Here is a 25,994-nt window from a genome sequence, read left to right on the forward strand (position 1 = left end):
CTGAGCAATGGAACTTATCTAAGATAGAGTGTGAGTGATATTGAGTTCTGCCATCACAGAGGCAGCCATCTAAAGATATAGGGGGTTATTTTGATGAAAGAGTAAAAACAGGCACCAATTGGATTTTGTGCTGATAAGACATGCCTGTTTGAAAGTCTGGTTTTAGCATGCAACTTTGGGCCTAATGTTCACCATAATTTGAACTTACCTGGAGGTGCTAAATCAGAAACCTGCAGGCCCAGCCCTCAAATGCTGATTAGACACAATTATTCATGGAGCAGTATATGTGGGCTCCACTCATCCACTTCCACTGAAGGTGTGAAGTGCACTAGCTGACGCACATCGTGAGGTTTCAGAATTACTCAGGGACTAATTGAGAAGGTGCACAGGTTCTCAAAAGGATCATAGAAGCCATGTTGGGAAGGTGACCTGTACCCATGGGGTGGGGAGGGGGGGAAATGGATCCACCTAGACCAACTAGCCCCCCCTCTCCTGACTGCCTCATGCCCTCCTCCCATCCCTCCTGCACGCCAAGGGGGTTCTTAGCAAGATGTCGATGATTGAGCACTCTCTTTCACTGTGGTGATGCCCAATAAGATAGAGTAACACAGCACTCACACTTTTTAGGTGAAGCCCTCAGAATTTCCAGAATAAATCTTGACAGATTGACAATCTACTGGTTGGTGTTAAGAGAAGGTGTTGCCAAGCACCAGCCTCCAAAATACCATGCAGCCTTGTTAATAAGCGCGAGTAGGCAATTTAAGTGGCAATCAACTGCTTAAGGATCCTCTGGGCAACAGTTCCTAATGTAATATTCAGCTCTGTAACCAAGATGGTGTCTTGCACTAAATACGGACTAAACCAGTGTAACAGCTTAAGACCACATCTTGGTCACCTCGGAGGCTCGTTAGTCCTAATGCATCTGGGGAAAATCCCCCACCCCACCGCCCCCTGTCTTTCAAACCTCTCAAATTGTACTACACTATGTAATTTAGGATTTTTTTTACTACTACTTGTTCCTAAGTTACACCGTTCTCTGAATGTTTTTGATTCTTGTACAACTAAGCAAACATTTTGCTCCTTATTTGTGACTGATGTTAATCTTGCTTTGCTGTGTGATGATCTGAAAAAATATTGTATTTATTGAAACGCTGATCCGTCTTGTGTATTCTGATAATTAGATTCCAAATTCGTAAATATCAGCAGTTGCATTTCTGTCAACAGACTGGATGTTTTAAATCTAGAACTTCTCTTTGTCTATCTTACTCATATCCATGAGAGGCAATAATTCCTGTTAAGTGAATACACCCCTCCACAGTTTAAAAAGGAGTATTTCACAAAGCAAAGCAAAAAATTGATTTGAAGTTTTACAAAAGCAGAAAAATACGACAAGTTGCAATGAACTTTTGAAAATCGTTAGTATTGGCCCAGATTTCACTGTCAGCAGCAAAGTGATGGTGCTCGCTGCTGACCTCCAAGAAAGCTGCCCATTAAAATCTAGCGATCTCTGTGGTGTGCATTTTCCCTTTCCTGACATTAGTTTGAATCTGGCAATAAGTCAAGGGAATCTCTGGGTGTTCAGCAGTAGTGGCATCATAAAACGGGTACACAGCCACTCACTTCGAAGCTTCTTCACAGACAGCAAACCAGGAAGTAAAATGCACTGATTATCTTCCACTTTTAATTAAATTTTACCCAGTGTGAAGTAAATGATTGGGACATTACACAGGATTAAGGTAGAAGGTGAAATATTATTTTAAAAATTTTAAAGCGATTTTTTTTATCATAATGGAGAAATTTGTCATTCTACAAATATAAAATTAGTTTCTCAGGGCCAGTGAACTTAGTACACCCTTAAAAATTGAATTTTACCTCATTCAACAAGGTGTAACTTTTTCAAGGATTTTTACAGTGAGGCTAATAGTGTAAAGGGGCAAGTTTCCATCAGTTCAATGATTGCCACGATTCAATAGGGAATTTGGGGGCCTCAAAGGTGCTCTGGAGCAGCATAAAATACTGACAGCAACTTCTAGATTTCCGTGTTTAGCTGTGCATGTGCGGACTCCAGAAGTTGTTCTCTGAAATTGACGGTGGCAAATGCTGACAGTCTTGCCATTATTAATCCCTCAAAATCCGCACCATTAATTCCATATGCACAAATTAGTGGAATGTAATCTCCTAACCCTGATATCTAGATATGAAATAATTGATGTTTTTTAAAACTACTTGCACCTAAGTTGAACTATTTATATTAAAAAAATTAGAGGCTCAGAGGTATGAAAATGGGAAAACCTGCCGGCGGTAAGTAACCTGCAAATTAATTCCCTTGAACGTATCCCTGCATTAAAGCGGCTGTTTTATTCAGCAATATGTGGCATCAGTCTGCATTGCCAAATAAATAGTTGAGTTCATTGTGTGTTTCTAATATTTGTTAATGGTAGCAGACTGGAATTCACTTGGTGAGGATTTTTTAATTAATTCATTCTCAGGTAATAGGCATCAATAGCAAAGCCAGTCTTTATTGCCCATCTTGAAATGCCAATGAGAAGCTGATGGTGGGCTTTCTTCTTAAATCTCTGTGGTCTGTGGGGGCGATGGTACTCCCACAGCGTGGGGAGTTCCAAGATTTTGACTCAGTGATGGTATAGGAATGGTTTGATATATGTCCAGGTCAGGATGGCGTCTAACTTGGAAGTGATGGTGTTTTCATCCACCTGTTACTCTTGGCCATTTAGCTGGTGAAGATTGTATATTTGGGAGGTGCTGCAGAAGACGTCCTGGAGATAGTAAACATTGGAGATATGGCACAATGAAGAAAGAAGTCCAGGCGAGTGGATAATCAGCTGATCAAGTGGACTGCTTTATCCTGAATGATATAGAGTTTCTAGAGTTTTATTGCAGCTGCACCCATCCAAGCAAATGGAGTGCATTCCATCACACTACTTGTTTGTACCTTGTAAGTGGTAGCAAGGCTTTGGGGAACTGGAGGTGAGTCGCTTGGTGCAGAATACCCAACCTCTTGTGCTCTGATAGCATCGGCGATGGTGCAGTTGAGCTTCTGGTCAGTGGTGAAGCCCAAATGTTCGTGATAAGGGATCGCGAAAGTTGGTGATTAGAGATCGTGAAGATGATGCAGTTGAATGTCTTGGGGAGCTGGTTAGGTGCTCTCTTGCCTGGCATTTATGCGGTATAAAAAATGTTGCTTGCTGCTTAGCCGCCCAAGCCTAGTATGGACAGCTTCATTATCTGAGGAGCTGCAAATGGAGCTGTACAATTTACAACTATCAGTAAACAGTTCTAACCTGATGGAGGGAAGGCCATTGATAAGCAGCTGAAGATGGTTGGGCCTATGACACTGATCTGAGGAACTCCTGCGGCGATGTCTGGGGACTGAGATGATTGGCCTCCAACAGGCACACCATCTTGCTTTGTGCCAGGCATGTCGAGCCACTGGAGAGATTTCCCCCAATCCCCCTTGACTTTAATTTGACTAGGACTCCTCGGAGCAACACTTAGTACAATGCTGCTCTGATGCCAAGAACATTTATTCTCGCCTGATCTCTAGGGTTCAATTCTTACGTTTACATTTGGCCCAAAGCTTTAATTGGGTCTGGAATCAAGAGGTCCAGGCAGAACTCAAGCTGAGCATCAGTGAACATGATATTGCTGAGTATATGCTCCTTGATAGCGCTGTGGACGTCCCCTTCTTTCACTTCACTGCCAATTGGGAGAAGGCTGACAGAGCAGTAATTAGCTGGGTAAGACTTGTACTGTTTTTTGAGAACAGCACATACCTAAATGGTCCAAAATAAATTTGAAAACCAGTTCTAACTGAATCAGATTCATAACATTTTGCAAAAGTGACCATGCTCAGCTTCCAGATTGCTATCCAACAAGACGGTGTTTTCGTCTTCTGAAGTGATGCAGGTTTATCTCAGCATTGGGTGGCTTGATTCAGTGAAATGCTAGAACCAGGGTAGTGAAGCTAATCTTGAGGTTAACATGTCTTTATTTTTCATGAGAGATTGTTATTTTGAGAGTTTTGCCGCAGTCTACATTATCATTTAGTTTTTCATTTAGTGGAATACTACCAAAGTCTTTATCAATTTTCACACATTGAAAATAAGTCAGGTTAGATGAAACTCAATTGGAATTTGTATGTAGAGTAGTGCCAGAGAAAGGGTAGGAAAGCTTTCTAGTGATATGTTCCACCCAGGACATTAATCTTGTTTTAAAAAGTGCTCTTGTTTTGTTTGAGCAGTAATGCAGAAAGCTTGGAGAGAGAGGAACCCGCAAGCAAGAATTTCAGCAGCGCATGAAGCCTTAGAATTAAATGAGTGAGTGACTTTTTTTGCATTGTGGGCTCAAATCCCTTTTTATTTCATCTGTTCCAGCAATTCAGTGTGTACTCCTAACATGTCCTTTCTACCTGGTACTTCTGTACACAGTTTTTTTTAGCAATATATTTTACAGATACCATAAGGACGGATGGTTGTTTTAATGCTGATTGTAGTATGATCAACTTTTGTACAGTTTTCTCATTTCCACTGTTCTGATGAGACCCCTGTCCGCTTTTCACCCAGGATATTTTACCATTGGCGTCCACTGCTACAGCCGCTGCAAGCAAAAAGAAGGACCCAAAATGGAATAAACTTCACAATGTATGTTCTTAAAAAGTCACCTGGGAGTGATTTCAAGGCTGTGATCTTAGTTCAAAAGTAGGATGGTGATTATAAACTGCTCGAGCTCTGCTCTTGTGATTTGTGACATTATCTGAACTACTCAAAGAAATGACTGCGTCTTAATCACTCCTGGGTGTCCATTATTCCCCATTTCACTTTATTTGCTTTGGCACCACATTAGCCAGGCTGAGAGTTGTACAATCTGGCACTCATGTTTAATTCACTTACTTAGATCCTGTTCCACTGATGACTTCTGACATCATTGCAGTAACAGAAGGTTTCAGTGTTTGGCTTCTTAGCTTCTCATGAACATGTATACATTAAGAACTAACAGCAAGCTACAGCTTGTTCGGCATGACACCAACATGCCCCTATGTGCACATGTAACTGGAATTAATATCTTTATAACCCCTGTTTGATTAATCATTTCAGTAATCACTAAAACATTCATTGACCATAGCAGTTGGCAGTTAATGTATCCCCACTGTTAAACACTATTTGACTTTGTATTTCAAGATGAAAGCTCTCAACATTGCTGGTATCCTGTAATCTGTTCTGGCGCTAAACATTCCACTGGCTGTCAACTGGCTCAGTAGATAAATTTTCCATTAAAATGACAAAGTTGCTGTTCTTCGAGCGTGAGCTTGGATGGTTAAACTGAGATTTTCCGATTGGAGTTGAAGTAACAGCAAATGGGAAATCTAGCCCTGAGTCAGCCCGAGTCCCAGCAGCCTATTTCACATAATCTCACATTTTCTAGCAGTGCTAGGAAATTTAGCTCTAAATTCATTCCTTCCTAATCTCTTGGACCTGTGACTTGGTAAACAGGGTTAGTTGTCAGTGTATACATGTCCTTGAGCAGCAACTTGAAAGAATTGCCCTCGATTTGAATATTTTTTGCCTTCTTCATATTTTGCAGGAAGCAAAATTAGCCTCATGGTGCCATATATCTTTTATCTAATTGTATACAATATAAATAAATGTGTGTACATATATATATATATCTTCTTCACTGCCATCTTTATTACCCATTAGCTAAGTCATAGTGTCTCTGTCTCACTCAGGGCATTCACTTTATAACAGTTACAAATATTCTCAAATTAAATTGGAGAAAATATTGTAAAGAGTGGCAGTGAGTTATTAGCTGGTAACATGCTGGGGCTACTGTAGCCTAGTTGTCATGGTACTGGGTTAGCAACTCAAGATGTCATGAGTTCAAATCCCACAATGGCACAGTATGAAATGCATCCAGTGAAATTTGGTGATTTGTGGGCTGATACCAGGAAAATGCAGCCGGTTAGCTCAGTTGGCTAGATGGCTAACGTTTGGTTCAGATTAAAGGCATCATTGTGGGTTCAATTCCCATTCTGGCTTGGGACCAGCCTCCTTGCCCTGCCCCTGAGAGTGGAAAGCAATGGCCAACCACCACTGACAAAAATCTGCCAAGGTGAAGCATCAGGAGACAGTGAGCCAAGGACCTGCCTTTGGGTAGAGAGCAGAGGAATGAATGAACCAGAAAAATCACACAAATGTTCTTCAGGGAGGGAACCTAAAATCTCTGTCCAGTTTGCCCTCCACATGATGCTTTCTGAGGTGACCTCCTCACCTACTCAGAGTGACCAGGATTGGGTAATAAATGCAGCTTTTTCAGCATTGCCCACCTTCTGAATATAATTAACTGTATTTTTAAAAAATAATTCTTGGGGATTCAGCCACTGTTCAGAGAGGTTTAATTGAATCATGGCACTGTAAGCTCACTGCCACCTCTTTTACCCTTATGGAATGTACTTTTCACTTGTGCTATGATTCTACTTTGCTTAAACAGGATCTTTTAAACATTTGAAATTGCGATGTATTTAGCCTAAAGCTTAGATTGATCTGTACATTATGATGTGTGTAGAGTGATTCCATATCCATCAGTTCATGTCTAATGTCAGTCTTGTGTAATACAAGGAGAGCACTTTTAAAGTGGACCTGTGGGGTTAAGATTTCCCCTGTTAAGCAGGCTGCAGTGAAATTATAAACCAATTTATAATGAATTATTTTCTCATTTGTTTTGGTCTCCATTACTTGCATTGAAGGCAGTACAACGTAGGTTCACTAGATTGTACGCTGGGCTGAGAGGGTTTCCCTGTGATGAAAGGTTGAGTAAATTGGGCCTATATTCGGTGGAGTTTAGAAGCATGAGAGGTGACTTTATTGGATCTGAAGGGGCTTGATAGGGTGGATGCTAAGAGATTGTTTCTGTTAGCTGGGGAATCTGGAACAAAGGGACACAGTCTCAGGATAAGGGGCTAGTCATTTAGGACTGAGATGAGAAGAAATCTTCACTCAAGGGGTTGTGAATCTTTGGAATTCTCTTCCCCAGAAGATTGTGGATGCTCCATCGTTAACTATATTTAAGGCTGAGATTTACATGATTTTGGCCTCTCAAAGGATTTGGGGACCAGGCGGGAAAGGGGAGTTAAAGCCCAAGATCAGCCATGGTCGTGTTAAATGGCGGAGCTGGCTCAATGGGCCATATGGTCTACTCCTGTTCCAAGCTCATGTGTTCTTGTGAACTTGTAATGAATGTAACTAAATCTAAAAATAAGCATTGATAAATATCATGTAATGGATTTATCAGCATGTAGCTATAAGCCAAGGTAGAGAAAATTGATTGGTTCAAAAACCAATCTACATTCTGAAACCTTATATTATTGCAATAGATAGTTTACCTATTAAGAGACACAGATCTAACAAATCCCAATGGATTCCTTTCGGGGTTCTAACCAATGCCATGTTAATACACGGAGGACAAGCCTTCATGTGGCTTTTCATCAAATCAACAAATACATTTTCAGAAGTTTGCAATCTTTCAAAATCTCAGGCCTAAAATGAGAAGTTTATTAAATACCATGGGTGTCTTAATTTGTTTCCTCTTTTTATGAAGCTGCTGGCCCGTGCTTGGGTTACAGCTTCATGATTGCCTGCATAGCTCTCAATACTTTGCCCAAGTAGCCATTTTTTTGGGAGGTATGTAGCCAGTGAACGTCGGCAAGCTGTACTACTAAAAGGGGTATTTCAGACATGTATGACCCTGCAAGCACCTAACTGCCAACATTAATTTTTTATATTTCCCAACAATGGCACTAGACAATCATTGGGAATGTGATTTGTTCCTGTTTAAATTTCCTTCCCTTTTGTAGTTGGTGCGTACTGAGGCGACTTCTAGCCTGCCAACTACTGCGTTTTGATGTCAACTAACCCAGCATAGACTTGGAATGGAACCTGACAGGTTTTGGTTCAGACGCAGTTAAAAAAATGAATTTAAGGACTGATGCAGTTGTTGTTGCAATCATGCCATTATGGCACCAATTTGCATAATTTATGTTTTTCTTATTTGCGGCCCTGAATAAATTATATGGTCATCTTTTCCCTAGGATAAATACAGTCCTTTTGGTGGCACACCACTGAACTTTCACAGATTTATCTGCCAAGGTGTCCAGTACACATGGGAAGTAGAACACATTATTTAGATGCAGAGAAGTGGGCATGCAGTTTTTAATCTAGGCCTAAGATGTCTGCTTTTCTACCTAAAGGGAAAAAAATCTATTTATGGATGTTACTTTATAATTTTATCAGCGCAATAGCATCAAATGAAACCAAGAGTAATCGGAGATGAATCTTTTTCAGGTGTGCCACCGCCTACATTCTTTTGGCTGAAGAGGAAGCTACTACCATTGTGGAAGCAGAAAGGCTTTTTAAACAGGCACTAAAAGCAGGGGAGGTTTGTTACAGACGTAGTCAACAACTGCAGCACCACGGAGCTCAGTATGAAGCACAGCACAGTAAGTAGAGAGTTAAAACTATTCATATTGATGACCAGCAATCTTAATTCCAGTTTGCCTCACTTTCTTCATTCTTTTGGAGGTGCTAAGTAGAAGTTGCAGAATGTCACTATGTGGGGGGAGAGAGAAGTAGGAAATATAAATCGTGCCTCAGGAGTTACATGGGGATTATTGTTGGTGGTCGTGGAGAAGACTGTTTGCCCAGTACCTTGGCATCATAGGTGTGAGTGCCAGCAGGACACAGGCAACCGCAAAGAAAAATTGCATCAAAGGTTTCATGTGGAAATACTTCACCAGTCTCACTGCTTTTCACTTGTGTTCAGAAGTTTGCAAGTATTGCTTTTATAGCATCTGTACAGAGTTGAGGAAGACGAGTAGCTATTGTTTTGTTTACAAGTCAAAGAAAACTTTTAAGAAAATGCTTCACTTACTTGGTTAAATGGAGATCTATGAAAATATGAGCTTGGAGAGAAACTGGCATTTTCTAATTTGAAGAGAATGAGACCCCACCATCAAATCTTTTTTATTTTTTCAGGGCATGTGGACATCACTGGCAAAGCCAGCATTTGTATGCATCCCTAGTTGCCCTTGAGAAGGTGGTGGTGAGCTGCCTTCTTGAACCACTGCAGTCTATGTGGTGTAGGTGCACCCACAGTGCTGTTAGGAAGGGAGTTCCAGGATTTTGCCCAGTGCCAGCAAAGGAACGGTGATATATTTCCAAGTCAGGATAGTGTGTAACTTGGAGGGGAATTTGCAGGTGGTGGTCCATGCACCTGCTGCCCTTTTCCTTCTAGGTGATAGAAGTCGTGGTTTGGAAGGTGTTGTCAAAGAGCCTTGGTGAGTTGCTGCAGCGCATCTTGTATGCCGGTATTCAAGGGAGTGAATGTTTGAGGTGGTGGATGGGGTGCCAATCAAGTGGACTGCTTTGTCCTTAATAGTGTCGAGCTTCTTGAGTGTTGTTGGAGTTGGATTCATCCGGGCAAATGGAAAGTATTTCATCACACTGTTTGTAGATAGTGGACAGACTTTGGGGACTCAGGAGGTGTGTTACTCACCACAAAATTCCCAGCCTCTGACCTGCTCTTGTAACCACAGTATTTATATGGCTAGTCTGGTTCAGTTTCTGGTCAATAGTAAACCCCAGGATGTTGATATTGGGGGATCCAGCAATGGTAATGCCACTGAACACCAAGAAGTGATGGTTAGATTCTCTCTTGTTGAAGATGGTCATTGCCTGGCACTTGTGTGGCGTGAATGTTGCTTGCCCTTCTCACTTCTCACCCTAAGCCTGGATATTGTCAAGGTCTTGCTGCATGTGGAGACAGACTGCTTCCTTATTTGAGGATTTGCGAATGGTACTGAACGCTGTCCAATCATCGGTGAACATTCCCACTTCTGACCTTATGATGGAGGGAAGGTCATTAATGAAGCTGATGAAGATGGTTGGGCCTAGAACACTACCCTGAGGAACTCCTGTAGCAATACCCTGGGACTGAGATGATTGCCCTCCAACAACCACAACCATCTTCTTTTCTGCTTGGCATGACTCCAACCAGAGGAGGGTTTTCCACCTGATTCATATTAACTTCAGTTTTGTTAGGGCTCCTTGATGCCACACTTCGTCAAAAGCTGAAATTGTAAAAACTCAGCAGGTCCGGCAGCATCTGTGGAGAGTTAACATTTTGAGTCCGTATGACCCTTCTTCTTACCCTTGTTCTGCTATTAACACATTCTGTTTTCTTACCTTCATGCCACTGTCATCATCTTCTTTAGTCTTTACCACTACAGTTATCACTCCCTTTGTCCTGTGTCCATGTCATCTTTGTCAATCTCTCTTTAAGTCCCACCTATCACTGACCTTCTATTTTGCTCCACCTATTCACCCCTCTTATACAGTAGAAAATCCATCATATTTCTGCTTCTCTTTAGCTGTGAAGAAAGATCATACGGACTCAAAATGTTAACTCTGTTTCTCTCTCCACAGATGCTGCCAGACCAGAAGAGTTTTTCCAGCATTTTCTGTTTTTATTTTTGATTTCCAGCATCCGCAGTATTTTGTCTTCATCAAAAGCTGCCTTGATATCAAGGACAGCAACTGTCACTTCACATCTGGAGTTCAGCTCTTTATCCATGTTTGAACCAAGGTTGTAATGAGGTCAGGAGTCGAATGGCCATGTGAAAACCAAACTGGGCATCAGTGAGCAGGTTATTTCAGTGATGCTTGATAACACTGTTGGCTACACTTCCCATCATTTTGCTGATGGTGGAGAGTAGACTGATGGGGCGTTAATTGTTCAGTTTGTCCTACATTTTGTGGACAGGACATACTTGGGCAATTTTCCACATTGTCAGGTAGCCGTCCTGGAACAGCTTGGCTAGGGGCGCAGCTTATTCCACACTTCTGACAGAATGTTGTCAGGGCCCGTAGCCTTTGCAGTATCCAGTATATTCAGCCATTTCTTGATATCACGTGGAGTGAATCAAATTAGCTGAAGACTGGCTTGGGTGATGCTGGCAACCTCAGGAGGAGGGCAAGATGGATCCTCCACTCGACACCTCTGGCTGAAGGTGGCTGCAGATGCGTCAACCTTGCCTTTTGCACTGATGTGCTGGGCTCCCCCATCATTGAGGATAGGGATATTCGTGGAGCCTCCTCCTCTGGTCACTTGTCCATCACCATTCATGACTGGATGTGGCGGGGCTGCTGAACTTTGATCTGATCCCTTGGTTGTGGGATCGCTTAGCGCTCTCTATCGCATACTGCTTCTGCTGTTTTGCATGCAAGTAGTCCTGTGTTGTAGCTTCATCTGGGAAAGGATGAGGAAACCACTTGAAAAGAGGCTTAGAATGTGGAGATCCTTCACTTAAGAAAATAACTTACTTACACATATTTGTTCAGAATCCAACTATCCCTCTTGGAATAAGAGAATATAGGGGTTCCATGATGGGGGCACTGAAACTTCTGTAGGATGGGATGGAGTTTTTTATTGGAATTTTATTGAGGCATGGTTTGAGACATTGATATTCTACATATCAGACTGGATATCAACCAAGGTCTGTTGAATGTTTAATGGGTTGAGCCTAAACAAATGTAAGGATTCTTTCATTCAAAAAAGCATTGAATCTCAGCTAAATACCTCTATTAATTCTGCAGCAGACTGGTGTAACCAGTAGTATTCTGGTTTGAAGTAGCTGTGCTCATTTAATCTTCAATTAGGAGATTTGCAAGGAAGCTATTGGTCATTCCTTTTGGAAGGTGAGAAACATGACCTAATGTGGAATATTAAAGCAACTGTTGTGCTTGTAACAGCCCAATTAAAACTGAATAAATAAAACTACCCAATTAAATAACCTTTTGTGTTTATTGAAAACCATTGGAGTGTTCTAAATTGAATCTGCAGGGACATGGCAGTAAGTATTGTATCACTACTTACAAGTCAGGGCATTACTCTGATGCCCTAATTAATGCCCTACTTCATTTCCCTCTGCAATATGTCATGTATTTATTGTACAAGATTTAAATAAGTATTTGCACAACAGCTCATGAGAACATACCTGGAAAATTCCAGACCCTATCATATTAGGTTCTGTGGTAATTAGGAGAGAAAACTACAGAGTAAGGAACTCCTGTCCTTTCTTGCCCTGCTCTAGCAGCTAAATGGGATAAGATGTTTGCAGCTGCTTTTGTCAGGTAATTGTTTGTAACATAAAGCAGAAAATAAATAAAGACCAATGCCAAACAAAGAAATTGCAACAGAATGTGGGACAGAGAATTGTGCGACACTGACAGATATCTCTGGCCATAATTTCTTCATTATTACATTAAGATGTACTCTAACTTTTCTAATTATTCCCTCAAGAAAATATAACCACGATTTCTCTGAGGGGTAAGGCTGATGTATCAGATAGATAATGGGTGTGCGTCCCAACGTCACTACGCGTCGTTCTGATCTTTCATTTGGCGGGCATGCACCAGAGTAAGCTGTGTGCGCGCCAAGCTGTCAAAGGCCTGTTAAGACCATTAATAAACCAGTTAACCAAATTGATGGGGTTGCCTATCCAACCTTAAGGTTGATGGGCAGGCAAAGAGCCCAAGTGGCCTTCGCATTTTTTATGAAACCTCATCCACGGATGGGATGAGGTTTCATGAAGCGTTTATTAAATTAATAAATATTTTCCGAACATTTCATAAACATATCCCAGCTCATGTGATGCTGTCACATGAGAGGACACATGTAAACAATTTTTTAATCCTCCTTATTAAAAATTCTCATTATGAAATTAATCTCCCTGAGACAGCTCCATGCCTCAGGGAGATTTCTGCGCTCTTTTGCACACATGCGTGAAGGAGTGCAGGCTCCGACCCTCCCTCCTCCCCCCCCCGGCCCACACATGTAACGCTGAGCGCTACTAGGCGTGTATCACGCTGGGCGGGCCTTAATTGGCCTGCCCATGTAAAATGGCGGCGCGCAGCCGATCGCAGGCGGCAGTCGGCTCCGCGCCCACTCCCGACCGGCCTGCCCGACAGGCAACAGATCCTGCCCAATGTGCTAATGCCCACATTTATTTATTTTGCTTCCCACTTCTAACTCTTTCTAATCAGGTTATCAAATGAGTAAATTGCTGAATAATTAGGTGAGGGCGATTGCTAAATGGAGACTTTATAAAGCCCGGCAGTTCTGTTGCGTCAGACTGGTTACTGGACAAATGGCTGTTAATTCAGATCAAGGGATCAGAGGCAAGTGAGCCCTATATCCAATTGAGTATGGAATGCATCCTTTGCAGCCTTCTAGACAAGACATATTTTGTATTCATTTTGACATATGTTTGTACAAATTTGTAACAGTTACACACAAGAAAGGCGAAACTGAAGAAAGCACAGACTCTGTGAATCCATTCAGGGGTATATTAGTCCGCTAATATAATTCATCGCGTCATTTTTTTAAAATTAGAATGTGGTTTGAATGAAGCCCTCTGTAGCTGTCAGTTTAACTAGCATTATAACATAATCCTTACCCTTTTATAAAGGTACAGTTTTTCGAACTGCACTATTTTAAAAGAAAACTGCTTTGGAAGTGTACAATATTTTCCAGATACTCTAATGATTAATTTACAACATCCTGTGATTGAAGTAAAATAAAACGGTTGCTTTTTTTGAATTCTGAGTTTTGATGCAAGGAATTAACTGAATGATGAAGGAGATAGATCAATCCTTACCTAATGGAATAGAGGAACAGGCTTGAGGGGCTGAATGGCCAACTTCTGCTCCTCGATTCATAGTTAAACCATTGTCTTCACCACTGAAAACGTACATACAGGATGTTCTGTCTTTCAGGGAGGGACACAAATGTGTTAGTTTACATTAAAAGAAGATTGGCAATGTGTTCGAGAAAACTGGGAAGGACAAGAGAAGCAGTAAAGATGATGCGGGATGTGAGTAAAAGTGGACATTGACAGAACACTGCAGTTGTGGCTGGTTGTTTGTGATAATCTGGTGAAAAGGACTGAAATGTTTGAATGGATTATTAGAAAGGTGGACTATTCCTATTCAGTCAGCAATCTGGAGACAATGGCCTGGGTTTTCATCACCGAGGTGGGAAGCAAGAGCCAGGAAAATTCCCGGCCTGGCCAGCCCACCTCAGGAGAAAGTGTCTACAAAGGTGGGATCTTCATTTCCAGGAGGCGGGAAGCAAGAGTCAAGAAAATTCCCGGCTCGGCCTGTCTGCCTCAGGAGAAAGTGTCTACAAAGGTGGGGTCTTCATTGCCAAGGGCAGGTTTGGGCTGCGGTTGAGCCAGCCAACTTGGGAAAGAGTCCAAATCAGCCACTGGGCTTGCCGGGTGCAGAGGCGTGCTATTTATAAGGACCACCTCCGTGCTGTGGGACTTCATCCCAGTTAAAATAAAACCACAGAGGCCCTTCAGCCCTCACACCCCCTCCTTCCTGCACGCACTCCTCATGTCCCCTATGCTAAGGTATGCCCTCCACTCACCCAGGTGGCCCCGCATGTGTCCCGAGGCCAAGCTATGCCCTCCATGTTTTTTTTCTAGTCTGAGAGCCCAGACATCCATGACTCTAATAAAACACCTGAGCCCCAGGGAAAACGTTGCTTGATTGTCAGTTCTGGCTCTCTGATCTCTGCTACCAATTTCACAATATCTATTTACAGAAGGTTAAGAGGTTTCAAGTGCCTGCAGTTTCTGTAATTGATATTTTAAAGGTTTGCATGATTGTCACTTTTTTATTGCACTGTAGTGAAAGGACTTTTTTCTAGCATAGTAGAAATTAATAAATGAATGACTTTTTTGACTTTCATGTATTTTTACACATCCTATTGCCACTGTAGAGTTCGTTGATTCTATACAGTATATAGTGGGTGAATGGCATGGAAATGTCAGAGTTTGGCATGAGGGCATGCAGGGCCATGGGGGAATGGGTGCAGGGACATAACCTGGCATAGGAGCATGAGGGGACATGGGAGGGGTGGAGTGGTATAGCTTAGTAGAAGGAGCATGAGCAGCCATGGGGGCAAGTGGGGGGCCACCTTGGCATATGGGTCATAAGGAGCCATGGGGGTGGGTGGAGGGCATACTTAGGCATGGGGGATGGCGGGTGGAGGACATAGCTTGGCATTGATTGCATGAGGAGGACTTTTTGATCTTTCCTTTTCAAAGGTCCGCTCATACAGACTCTCGTTCATGACACCTCTGAGGTGCTGTGAATCACAAGTCTCGCCTGATAATTGTGGAGGACTTGGCGATGCCTATCGTCGTAATGGAGCTGACCAGGTCGGGCATGCTGGGTGAGGGTTCACGATAAACCAGCCCACACACTTATAAGGCACTCCTGAAAATCGCACAGCCAGGTGGGGTCGGGAATCCCAGAATCGGGACCTGCCTGCCATTTGCAAAGGGTTCCCGAGTCATCCTGACTTGGTGAAAATCCAGGCCAAAGGCTGAAATTTTTAAAACGACCTGATGTTCCCACAATTTCCTGCTACCTGCTGGTATGTTCCTGGAAATATCCTGATTCAGAGGGTAAATAGATAACTGCCCGCAAGCGGAACGTAGAGCAGCCGATTTCTCACGGCTGGATGGCCTCCCGTTGGCCCTCCAGTCTCAGGAGCTGGCCCGCTGTCCTCCAATGAATGGTGAGCGCACTCCTTGGCCACTAATTGACCAGCTTGTAAAAATTCACGTTGGGTGTCAGGTGCCAGCACAGTGTGGGGGTCAGGACCCAGAAATGCACCCGATGTCCCAACCCAGAAAGTCCCAGAACTAAAATCCAGCCCAATGTGACCAGTCCCACCAGCCATTTGAGACTGCATCCAGTAATAACAATATTGGCCATAGCACCTGACTGAAAACATGCAGAAGTCAGCGTGATATTGTTGACACATGATGCTCTCCTTCTGCACTATTTATCATTTAAGAACACAAGCATATCAACATGAGCATAATATTGAATTCAAATTAAAAATAATCCTCCAGCATAATATTCAAAGCATGTTATGCTTCTCCATGGATAACATAAATCTGTAAACAATAAATATTACCATTTTACCTTGTAAAACATTGTACCAGTCTCCTTCGATAAGCCATTGTTGTGTTACATCAGCATTGTGCACAACAGATTAAGTATTTTAAAGAATAACTAATTTAACCATTCACATTTGTCGAAGTTAGGTTCTGGAATCTCAGCAAACCAGCTGAATAAATCAACCCAGCCTGTACTAGTTATAACATAAAATTCAGATGCTGCAAGGTTAGCAGAGAATCCGAATTAAACTTACATATGCTGGTTTAAAAACTTGAACTATTATTTAAAAACTATTAACACAAGTGGACAAAAGTTCTGATCTGTTGAAATTACGTAATCCAAATGGGTCAGTTTACCCTTAATGTCTTTTTATTTTACAAATCCCAAGCTTATTACCAACTGTTTTTCTCAGTCTAACTGTCAATTTGTTTTACAGTTGATGAAGGAGTTCCCTCTTCTCAGTATGTTCAACATCCATGAAAATTTACTGGAGGCACTTTTAGAGCTACAGGCCTATGCTGATGTGCAAGCAGTTTTAGCCAAATATGATGGTGAGTCCTTGTTAAGTGATAAAATCAGAGCATTCTTGTACACTGGAGGAAAGATGGGAAAATAGTTGGCAGATAGTTTGGTTAACAGCAACAACTGCAACTTGTACTCATATGGTGCCTTTAAACATAGTGAAACATCCCAAGGTGCTTCACTGAAGCGTTAATAATTTTGTCTGATAGCAAGTAAGTGCAGAGATACTTCTTTGAGCTCTCTGTCCAGTCAGAGTCTGAAGGTGCTGTTTCATGTTCATATTTCTGCCTTTATTTCCAAGGGATTTTCCCTAACCTGTTCTCCTCAAGGTCCTGCCTCTTGCTGGGAACATTGTTCCACAAATTCTGGCAGCCTTTCCTTACCTTATCAACTTAAGCTTTCGTCATAGGTGGAACTGGACAATGAGAATTGAAATAAAAACAGAAAATGCTGGAAAAACTCAGCAGGTCTGGCAGCATCTACAGAGAGAGAAACAGAGTTAACGTTTCAAAACCATATGACTCTTGTTCTTTAATGAGAATTGAAAGCTATTCATTCATGGAGGGTATGTTGGCTGAACCCAGTTGCACTCTCATCCACCGTCCTTAAATATAAACTTCCAGCAGGGTTCCTTGGATAGCCAACAGGTTTGCGAATCCTCTCAACATTTTCTTCTCTCCAATCTAGGTGTGTTGAGACTAATTGTAATGCTCCATTGCTGTTGGTTGAGAGAAGCTCACTCAGACAGACCACAGATCAAGCTTGGGATCTTTTATCTGAATGGCTTAGTATAGAATCATGTGGTCCATTCTAAAAGGAATGACCCTAACAGTACTGTGGATGTACCTGCATCACATGGGCTGCAGCGGTTCAAGAAGGCACCAACACCTTCTCAAGGGCACTTGGGGATGGGCATTAAAAAAGCTGGCCTAGCCAGTGATGCCCACATCCCATGAACAAATAGAAAATAAATTCTCCAACTTGGCCACTGGGGATGCTTCTGGGGTCATTTTCAATTTAAGAATTAAATTCATGTTGCAAATGAGACGGTCATGAAAGTAACAGTAATTCACACGAGACCAGATGAAAAAGGTATAATTATCCCTCTCTTTGTGATCATGCTGCACTTTTGTAGTTAATGCTCCTGGATGAGCAATCCAGACCATCCAAAGAATGAGAGTTTAAATCCTACCATGCCAGTTTGAGAATTTGAATTCCGTTTTAAAAATCTGGAAATAGAAAGCCGGTTTCAGTAAAAGTGGCCATGGAGCTGTTGGATTGACTTAAAAACCCAACTGCTTCACTAATGCCTTTTATGGAAAGAAACCTGCCGTCCTTATCCAGTCTGGCTGATGTGTGACTTCAGACCCACTCTCATGGGACAGGACTTTTCACTGAGCGGGCAGGCTTGCGCCAGACTTGCTCGAACATAAATTGACACGCAATAATGTTGGGCGAGTGTCCTGATGTCATCGCGCACTCGCGCGATATTTCGGTCAGTGGGCGTATGCAGGAGTCAGCACCATACCCGCCGACAATTAACAGGCCGATGAAGGCCATTCATTAAAGTATTAATTAAATGCAATTTTTTGCTGAAAGGCAAAATTGTCAAGCAGCCTTTGCATTTTTTGTGAAACCTCATCCACAGGCGGGATGAGGTTTCGATCCGTCATTTCAAACAAACATTTTTAAAATTTCATCCTAATTTCTAACATGTCCCTGCACAGGTGACAGACTCACATGAGCGGGGACATGTGTTTTAACATTTTAAAAATCTCCATTTTTAATTTTCAAAACTCTTCATCTCCCTGGGGCAGCTCGGTGTGAACTTATGCTCTCGCCCTCCTTCCAACCCCCCTCACCCCCACACAGGCATCGCTGAAGCATGCATTTCACGCATTGTCCTGCCAGCGCGAAATCGCGCTCCAGCCCCGATAAGGGCAGGTCGGCTTCGCCCACCCGATAAGGGCAAAATTCTGCCCTTAATTGCACTGTGGGGTAGCCTAGCAAGCCACTCAGTTGTATTAAACCATAGAAAAAGAATAATTGCATCAGTTCAAGAAAAAGGCTCGCCACCAGCCTCTTAGGGCAACTGGAGATGAGCAGTAAATGCAGACTTGCTAGCAACACCCACATCCTGATCGAGGTGTACAAAATTATGAGGGGCATGGACAGGGTGGATAGGGAACAGCTGTTCCCTTTAGTTGAAGGGTCAGTCACGACGGGATATCAGTTCAAGGTGAGGGGCAGGCGGTTTAGGGGGGATATGAGGAAAATTTTTTGACCCAGAGGGTGGTGACGGTCTGGGAGGGTGGTGGAGGCGGGTTGCCTCACATCCTTTAAAAAGTACCCGGATGAGCACTTGGCACCTCATAACATTCAAGGCTATGGGCCAAGTGCTGGTAAATGGGGTTGGTTAGGTAGGTTGGGTGTTTCTCACATGTCGGTGCAGACTCGATGGGCCGAAGGGCCTCTTCTGCACTCTGTGATTCTGTGAATAAACAAAAGAATGGAAATTGACTTTTTGTGGTTGGAAAACAAAGAATTAAGACAAGAATCTTTGATTCAACTAAGGAATGAAAAATAAACATAACTTCAGGAGAATTGAGTTTAAGTAAACTTTAAATCTCTATTGAAATTCAAATATACAGAAGAAAAATATTTTTAATTTGCAAGACTGACATAAACATTGTAGTTTTGTTTACGTATTATTGATACTGTTTTATATGTTAAAGTTCTCAGATAAGTTCTGCACAGAAATACAGTTGGTTGGTAATTCTTGTTTCAGGTACAATTTGAGGAATAAATTCTTGTGCACTTTGTGGGCTTTCAGATGTCAACTCTGTTTTGCTCTATTTTGCCTGAACACTGTAGACCAGCAGATTGAAACCATCACCGAGCAAGAATTTGTTTGTTCCAGGCTTAAATACTCTGATCTTACATTCTATTGAAGATGTTGCATTCATTGTTGCTAAATACTGTGCTAAGCAACAGCAGTGAATGTGCTGTGCATTCAAAGGAACATTGCCTAATTTATAACGTCATGACTGATTTTTGAAGGTCAGTCTGTATCAGATAGGCTTTTTAAACCTTTGCTTTTGAAGAATTGAACCCAAAATATGGAGAAGAGCTGCCTCTTTCACTTAAAACACCTAAATGTTGTTGTATTTTGGAAACCATTACATCGCTAGTATTTTGTGCCGTAGTTCATTCAGTGTAATACTAGCATTTACTGTAATGCTGCGGTATTGTTTCTTTGCTAGGCCAATTAGTTGTTGTCAGGCTGGTGTGCGGCAGTTACCAAGGTGATAAGTTAATCTTTACCTCATTTTGCTTTTGGGAAGCTAACTCAGCTGTTTTTTAGTATTTAGTCCAGTGCTTCCCAAACTATTTTCCAATATGACCCAATTTTAACACATGAAGATTAATGTGACCTCAGATGCCAGCAAACAAAAGACAGCAATAAGTAGTAATGTTCAGTATATAAGCATTAAAGTTTGCTTACTATAGGTCAACGGTCTGAATCCTCAAAGCAGGAGCAATCACTGTCAGATTGCTACTCCACTCCTGCTTTCCTGTGCCACGCCAGAGCTCCGCGTTTCTAGCCGGGACTTTCGATCCCGGCTTCTCCAGAAATGTGGAGCGTGTCCCGAAATTGAACCATTTATTTGTAGCAATAGATTATAAGGGGAAGACAAGCCTTGTCCTCTTTTTATGGCACTAGCTGCAGTATTCTGGTAAATAAAGAGTTTAAATGTCCCGAAGTCTCTTTGAAAAGCTACAGAGAGAAGCTAAGTGTGTAAGGGTTAGGATGGCAGGTGGGTGGGGTGGCAGGTGGGTAGGGTGGCAGGTGGGTGAGGTAGTAGGATGGGCAGGGTGGCAGCTGGATAGGTGGGTCAGTTTTGGTGGGGTTAGGTTTGGGGTTACGGTTGAGGGCTAGTCAGATCAGGTCGGTGTGGGGGGAAATTGGATGGTGGGGGCTCATCAAGTTGGGGGAGATGTGGGTTGGGGGTGTGGGTCATTGGGAGTGATTGGGGGTCAGTTGTATAGTTACCCTGTAGTTAGACTAGGATTTTTCTGTCTGATATTTCCTGGGTAACTAACTATCCAGGTAAGTAAGACAGATACTGGTTGTATCTCAGAGTTTGAGACTTTTGCGCAGGGCCCCTGGGAGCAGGGTAATTGCCCATCGGAAGTTCTGACTTCCCGGGCAATTTCCACAGAATCATTGCACTGAGACTCTGGTAAACCAAATAAATAATTTAAACCCTCTTATTGAGGCAGCGGTAGACATCCTGTCTCTACCATGACACCCAGAGAGGTAGCCCGTTGTTTAGTTTCCAATACTTCCCACTGTCGCCTTATAAACGAACATAGGCCATCTTTGATTTGCAATTACTTCAGGTTTATTTACCAGCTTCTCAAGGCTGCATTTAAAAATTTCAATTCCCAAATTATAAGTTACACTCCTAAAACATATCAATCATAAAATTAGATATTCATAACACGTGACAGAGTTAAAGAGTCCGACAAAGACCATTGACAGAACAAAGGATTCCTGACGTCCCCTATCAGCCTCCCCTCTACATGTGAAGATGTGTAAAGATAAAATTAAGCCTATTGACTATGCCTACATCGATGGTCACATGTGTAAAGTACCAGAGAGTGACCAGTATTCATGGTATCATACTTCCTCAAGGAGAGGAGGAAGACAAAAAGGGAAAGATGGAAGATAAAGGAGAAATAAAAGTATTGAACTGTTCAACTGTGCTCATAATGGCCGTTAATAGATTCATTATAAATTGTTTTGATTGGATGGACATTTGTGACCGATTCCTGATGTGGTCTCACAATAGAGATGATTCATTTTAAAATTGCACTGACTGATGAAAAGATTTTCAGGTTGACATTTTAACCATGTTGTCAGAATTGCAGGTTGCAGAGAATCAAAAGAGTCACTTAGATTGCTTGTAGAGACCACGTAGGAGGCAGTTTACAAGCAGCCAAATGACACTGAAACATTCAGTGCTAACGTATTCATATTGTGCTAATAGAGCATCAGCCATGACCAGGGATTTAAATCTTTTTTAAAAATTCAAACAGTTAGTAGACTTTGGTGCCAGTGTTAGTAGGGAGCTCCTGCCAATCCACCTGTGTGGGTTGGATTGTGGAGATTAGATTCTAACATGAGTTCTCAGCATTAGCAGAGTTTAGTAGCCTGTACTCTAAACCCACAGCTACTTTTGGACACCTGGGGTGGATTCTTGATGTGCTGGCGATGGTCTCGCCTGCCGGCTGGAGAGCCCGCGAGGGAGCCTCGGTGCTTCTTCAGGAAGGCCCGCTGAACCCCCATACACCCATCAGGCAATGTGAGGCCACTGAGGGACCTTGCCCTGGAATCAGGACCCTGGGGTCAGAAGTCTCACCTATCAAGCAGCCCTTGCACTCAGCAGCGCCACTGAGAAGGCCATGGCTGGTGCTGAAGGACACCCCTGAGTCCCAGGGTTGCAGAGGACCTAGGCTACAAGAAAGTAATGTGTGGGTGGGGGGAAAGGTTATGTGGGGTGGGGATTGCGGGGGGGGGGGGTGGAGGGGGGGGTGTTGGTGGGGGCATGCAAGAGGCCAGATGCAAGGGAAGAGGAGTGGCTGTCAGCGCAGCCCCCCCCCCCCCGCCCCCCCCGATGTCCAATACCTCCTCCCTTGATCAGGCACTGATTGCCTTCGTGGGACTTGAGAGCAACCTACCCCTTAATTGGCGAAGGGGCAGGAAGGTCGGCCATAGGCCTTCCTGCCTAGAACTTAATTCTGGTGGAGGCAGAAAGGCAGCAGGTTTCAGGTACGCCACCACCCTGCCTAAGTACATGCCCTTCCCATCTCCTGGCTCGCCACCAACAAGAGCAGAAGATTCCAACCCTTGTTTACAGAACAGCAGCAGAGACCACTTATTCCAGAATCCAGTGAGCAACTTTTGCATTTAGTCTCCAGCAATTCATATTGGCAAAGGGCTATTAATTGCGTTACACTTGTTGTTTGTGTTTGAGTTTAGCAATATATGGATTGCCAGGCTATAACTCACGCCTTCCATCTGAATTCATACTGAAATAGTTTGGAGTTGGTCCACCAGGAAGCCCTTCATGTTTGCTGTAATAAATTTACCCTATTTTTTCACTATGTGTCTTAAACTTACTTCCAGCGCCTGCCAACTCCATGACTCTTAACACTTGGAGAACCATGTGTTCCAAGTTCGCCCAAAGTCATACACCATGCTGATTGGATGTGTATAACTGTTACTTCACTGTGCTGGGTCAAAGTCCTTGAATTCCTACTTTACACTCTTGTGAGCACCATCACCACAAGGGCTGCAACAGTACAAGAAGGCAGTGAGGACTGGCTCTAAGGACAGTAAAGAATAGGCATTAAATTCTGCCTTCCAAGAAGGGAGAAACAGTTTGGACCAGTACTCTTATTTCCCAGTTTTTACTGGTGTTCCATTTTAAGTATACAAGACCAGTTCAGACTAGTATTCTTCTTCCCCAGTTTTTACTGCTTTTTTCCTTCTGGCTTGCTAGTGTTATCCACATTCTGAGAACAAATAAAACTAACAATCTCAGTCTAGATCAATCCTGAATCTGCAGGAATCCTGAGCATGTATATAAGTAAGTATTTAGTATCAGTAAGCACATCAGAGCATCTACCTCCCTAAGTTCAAGCTAACTGAAAATGTTTTGGCTTGAAGTTTCATGGGGAAAAAATGCATTCATTTCCTTGTATGGGCTCAAATTGAAGGAAATTGTACGTTAATTTCAGAAGTTCAGGTGCAGACACTGAGGCCTTCACCAAAGATTTGGTGAATGATCTGTAGTTATGGTACAGGGCCGGGAGAATGGTTTCTCATACAAAAATATTTCTATTTTCATGTAAAATGCTGTCATCCTTGGGAGAATATGAAAATTGCAGTTTACAGTCAATACAGATTGCAATCTAAATTTATCGCACTGAGATGCTTTTATACTTTTAAGATTTCCAAAAGTCTACAGAGCAGAATGAATCAATATAAAATCTGTCAAGCCCTGTACGGTAATCCAGGCACCATGAATTGATGACAATGTGAACAATTCTTTCTATGATGGATTACTTACTGGGTTTTTTCTGCATGGAGTTTTTCTGAGTTTTGGATCAGTTAAGAAAAATGGAAAAAGAAACTCCTGAAAGGTAGTCTCGGCTAAGAGCAAATGTTTTGTGGGAAAATTCATTCCACTGTTAAGAGAAATGGAGTGCCTTGATTTTTGTTGTGTGTTGACGTCATTTAATGATGGATTTCTTCTCTCTTTTATGACAGATATTAGCTTACCAAAGTCAGCAACAATATGTTACACAGCGGCACTACTTAAAGCAAGAGCAGTCTCTGACAAGTAGGTATTCTCAATATAGTTAATCCTAGCATAATGTCAAGAATGACATTATTGATCAAAAAGACTGAAACAGATTAAATATGTATGGCATAATATTCAGATATGTAGTGCAGAAAAAATGCGCACGAAGAGTAGCCTTGGAGGTCCAGAGTGGAATCCATGGCACATGTGCTAACTTCTGGTGCGAACCATGCTTGGTGCCATATTGGTGAAAGTGTTAGTATACCTTCAGTGAGCGTCCTCCAGAAGTATTCAGAGTTGGCAGATCATGTTGTAATTTAGCAAGTAACACTGAATTAATGCCATTTCTGCCATTTTGGAGCTCAACGCTCCAAGCTGTCTCTTGATTATGTACAATTAAACACGTGTTCAGCAGCAGGAGAGTACTGACACTAGTGATATTTAAAGGATCATCAACTACTTTCAGGCTAGTTGCTGATTGATTTCTACTGGATGTTGCTATGATTGGATGAGCCTTTGGTGCTTTTTGGAGTTGTTTAAAATTGCTAAAGTCTACACTGAGTGGTGTGGCGCATGCTAAAGGACATGGCCCTGACTTCAAGGCTTCTGCACAAACCACTTGCTCTCAGACGTAGGTATTCTACTTGGAATACAGCATGATTGGGAGAATGAGCAGAAGGCATGCAGAACAGGACAAGCTGCCTGAAGAGGGAGGAGGAGAAGGAAGGGAAGAAGTACACTCAACAGGAGGCCATATTTGCCCAAAGTATTCAGGGAGCAAATCTCTTATCTGAACCTCAGCAAAGAACAATGTGCAAGCCATCTGTGCTTCAGTAAAGATGTCCTCACTAAAATTTGCCACCTGTTGTAGCCACAACTGCAATCTCTGAGCATGACAAAGACTGCATTGCCAGTGACTCTGAAGATGACCGTGGGTTGTGAGCTTTTAAACATCGGATCGTTCTGAGCTGGTGGTAGATATTTAAAACACCTTGCAGTTTCCCATTCAATGTCCTGTAGGGGAGGTAACTGATGCTCTCTATTCAAAGAGCTGAATATATTTCATCCTCTGTTGCCAGAGAACAACAAGCAGAGTGAGCATGTGACTTTACAATGATTGCAGGCTCCCTCATGGTACAGGGTGCCATACATAGCACACACATTACTTTGCCGGCACTGAATATCTACTCTGAGTTGTACTGGAACCGGAAGGCATTTCACTCACTTAGTGACCAGTTGGTGTGCGACTGGTCAGTGCAGGTCAATGCCCAGTATCCTGGCAATTGTCATGATGGCTTCATTCTGTGGCAGTCTGATGTATCATCAGCATTTGAGCCACCACAACAAACCAGAGGGTGGCTCCTGGGTGATAAGAGCGATCTACTGATCACATGGCTGTTGCCTGAGAGCTTTTTTCTGACTCTGCTGCCCAAGAAGAACTTATCCAGCTGCAATAACAAGAAACGCAACCCTAATTCCCCATTCACCAATCGCCCTACACCTTCCCTCTGTCATCAACCATTACTGCATCTGCTTAGCCACAATGTAATAATAATAATAATCATCATATGGTATTTTATTCAAGAAACACATTTAAAGCCCAAAGGCTGAATTGCAGTGTAACTTGCATAAAAAATTCATTTGCAGGCTGTAATCAGGTTATAAACATGGAAACATGTAACAATCAAATGTGAGAATGAAGCGGAGCCTAGTACCTCAAATGGAATAAATCAAACCTTAACATTATGAACAACATAAAATAAATATTCTGAACAAATTTTAAAATCAAAAATATTGAATATTGCTTACAAATGTCAACTAATTGACCGTGTGCATTCCCATAGTGTCTTCCCTGTGCCTTTCCTAGTGCTCCTACACAGTGCTACCCCAGTGGTTACAGTATGGCTGGTTGAAGGCTGTCGACTTGTGCTGCAGACTGCTGATGGCCTGGGACTGCACCAACTTGACATGGATGGCAACAGTCTCTGGGCAGGCTGGCTGACAGGCATCAGCAAGGGCACTGTTGGTGAGCTGGCATCAGCGCTTTCCT

The 25,994-nt window shown here is 42.5% G+C and overlaps 1 protein-coding gene across 14 annotated transcripts in view; it reads left to right on the forward strand.

Annotated features, from left to right (window-relative positions):
* LOC121293396 (suppressor of tumorigenicity 7 protein homolog) overlaps positions 1 to 25,994 on the forward strand; it is a 209,149-nt gene that overhangs the window by 157,225 nt on the left and 25,930 nt on the right. For 10 of the 14 annotated variants that reach the window (XM_041216443.1, XM_041216442.1, XM_041216435.1 and 7 more), the window contains exons 6-11: positions 4,262 to 4,337; positions 4,584 to 4,661; positions 8,358 to 8,512; positions 13,848 to 13,945; positions 16,486 to 16,600; positions 23,911 to 23,983. In XM_041216443.1, the coding sequence (XP_041072377.1) occupies positions 4,262 to 4,337; positions 4,584 to 4,661; positions 8,358 to 8,512; positions 13,848 to 13,945; positions 16,486 to 16,600; positions 23,911 to 23,983 (595 nt within the window). The remainder of the gene's footprint in view (positions 1 to 4,261; positions 4,338 to 4,583; positions 4,662 to 8,357; positions 8,513 to 13,847; positions 13,946 to 16,485; positions 16,601 to 23,910; positions 23,984 to 25,994) is intronic. The other 4 variants (XM_041216446.1, XM_041216445.1, XM_041216437.1 and 1 more) reach the window with 2 other exon arrangements.

The sequence above is a fragment of the Carcharodon carcharias genome, chromosome 21 (genome assembly GCF_017639515.1).
Source record: "Carcharodon carcharias isolate sCarCar2 chromosome 21, sCarCar2.pri, whole genome shotgun sequence".
In the NCBI taxonomy this organism is placed as follows: domain Eukaryota; kingdom Metazoa; phylum Chordata; class Chondrichthyes; order Lamniformes; family Lamnidae; genus Carcharodon; species Carcharodon carcharias.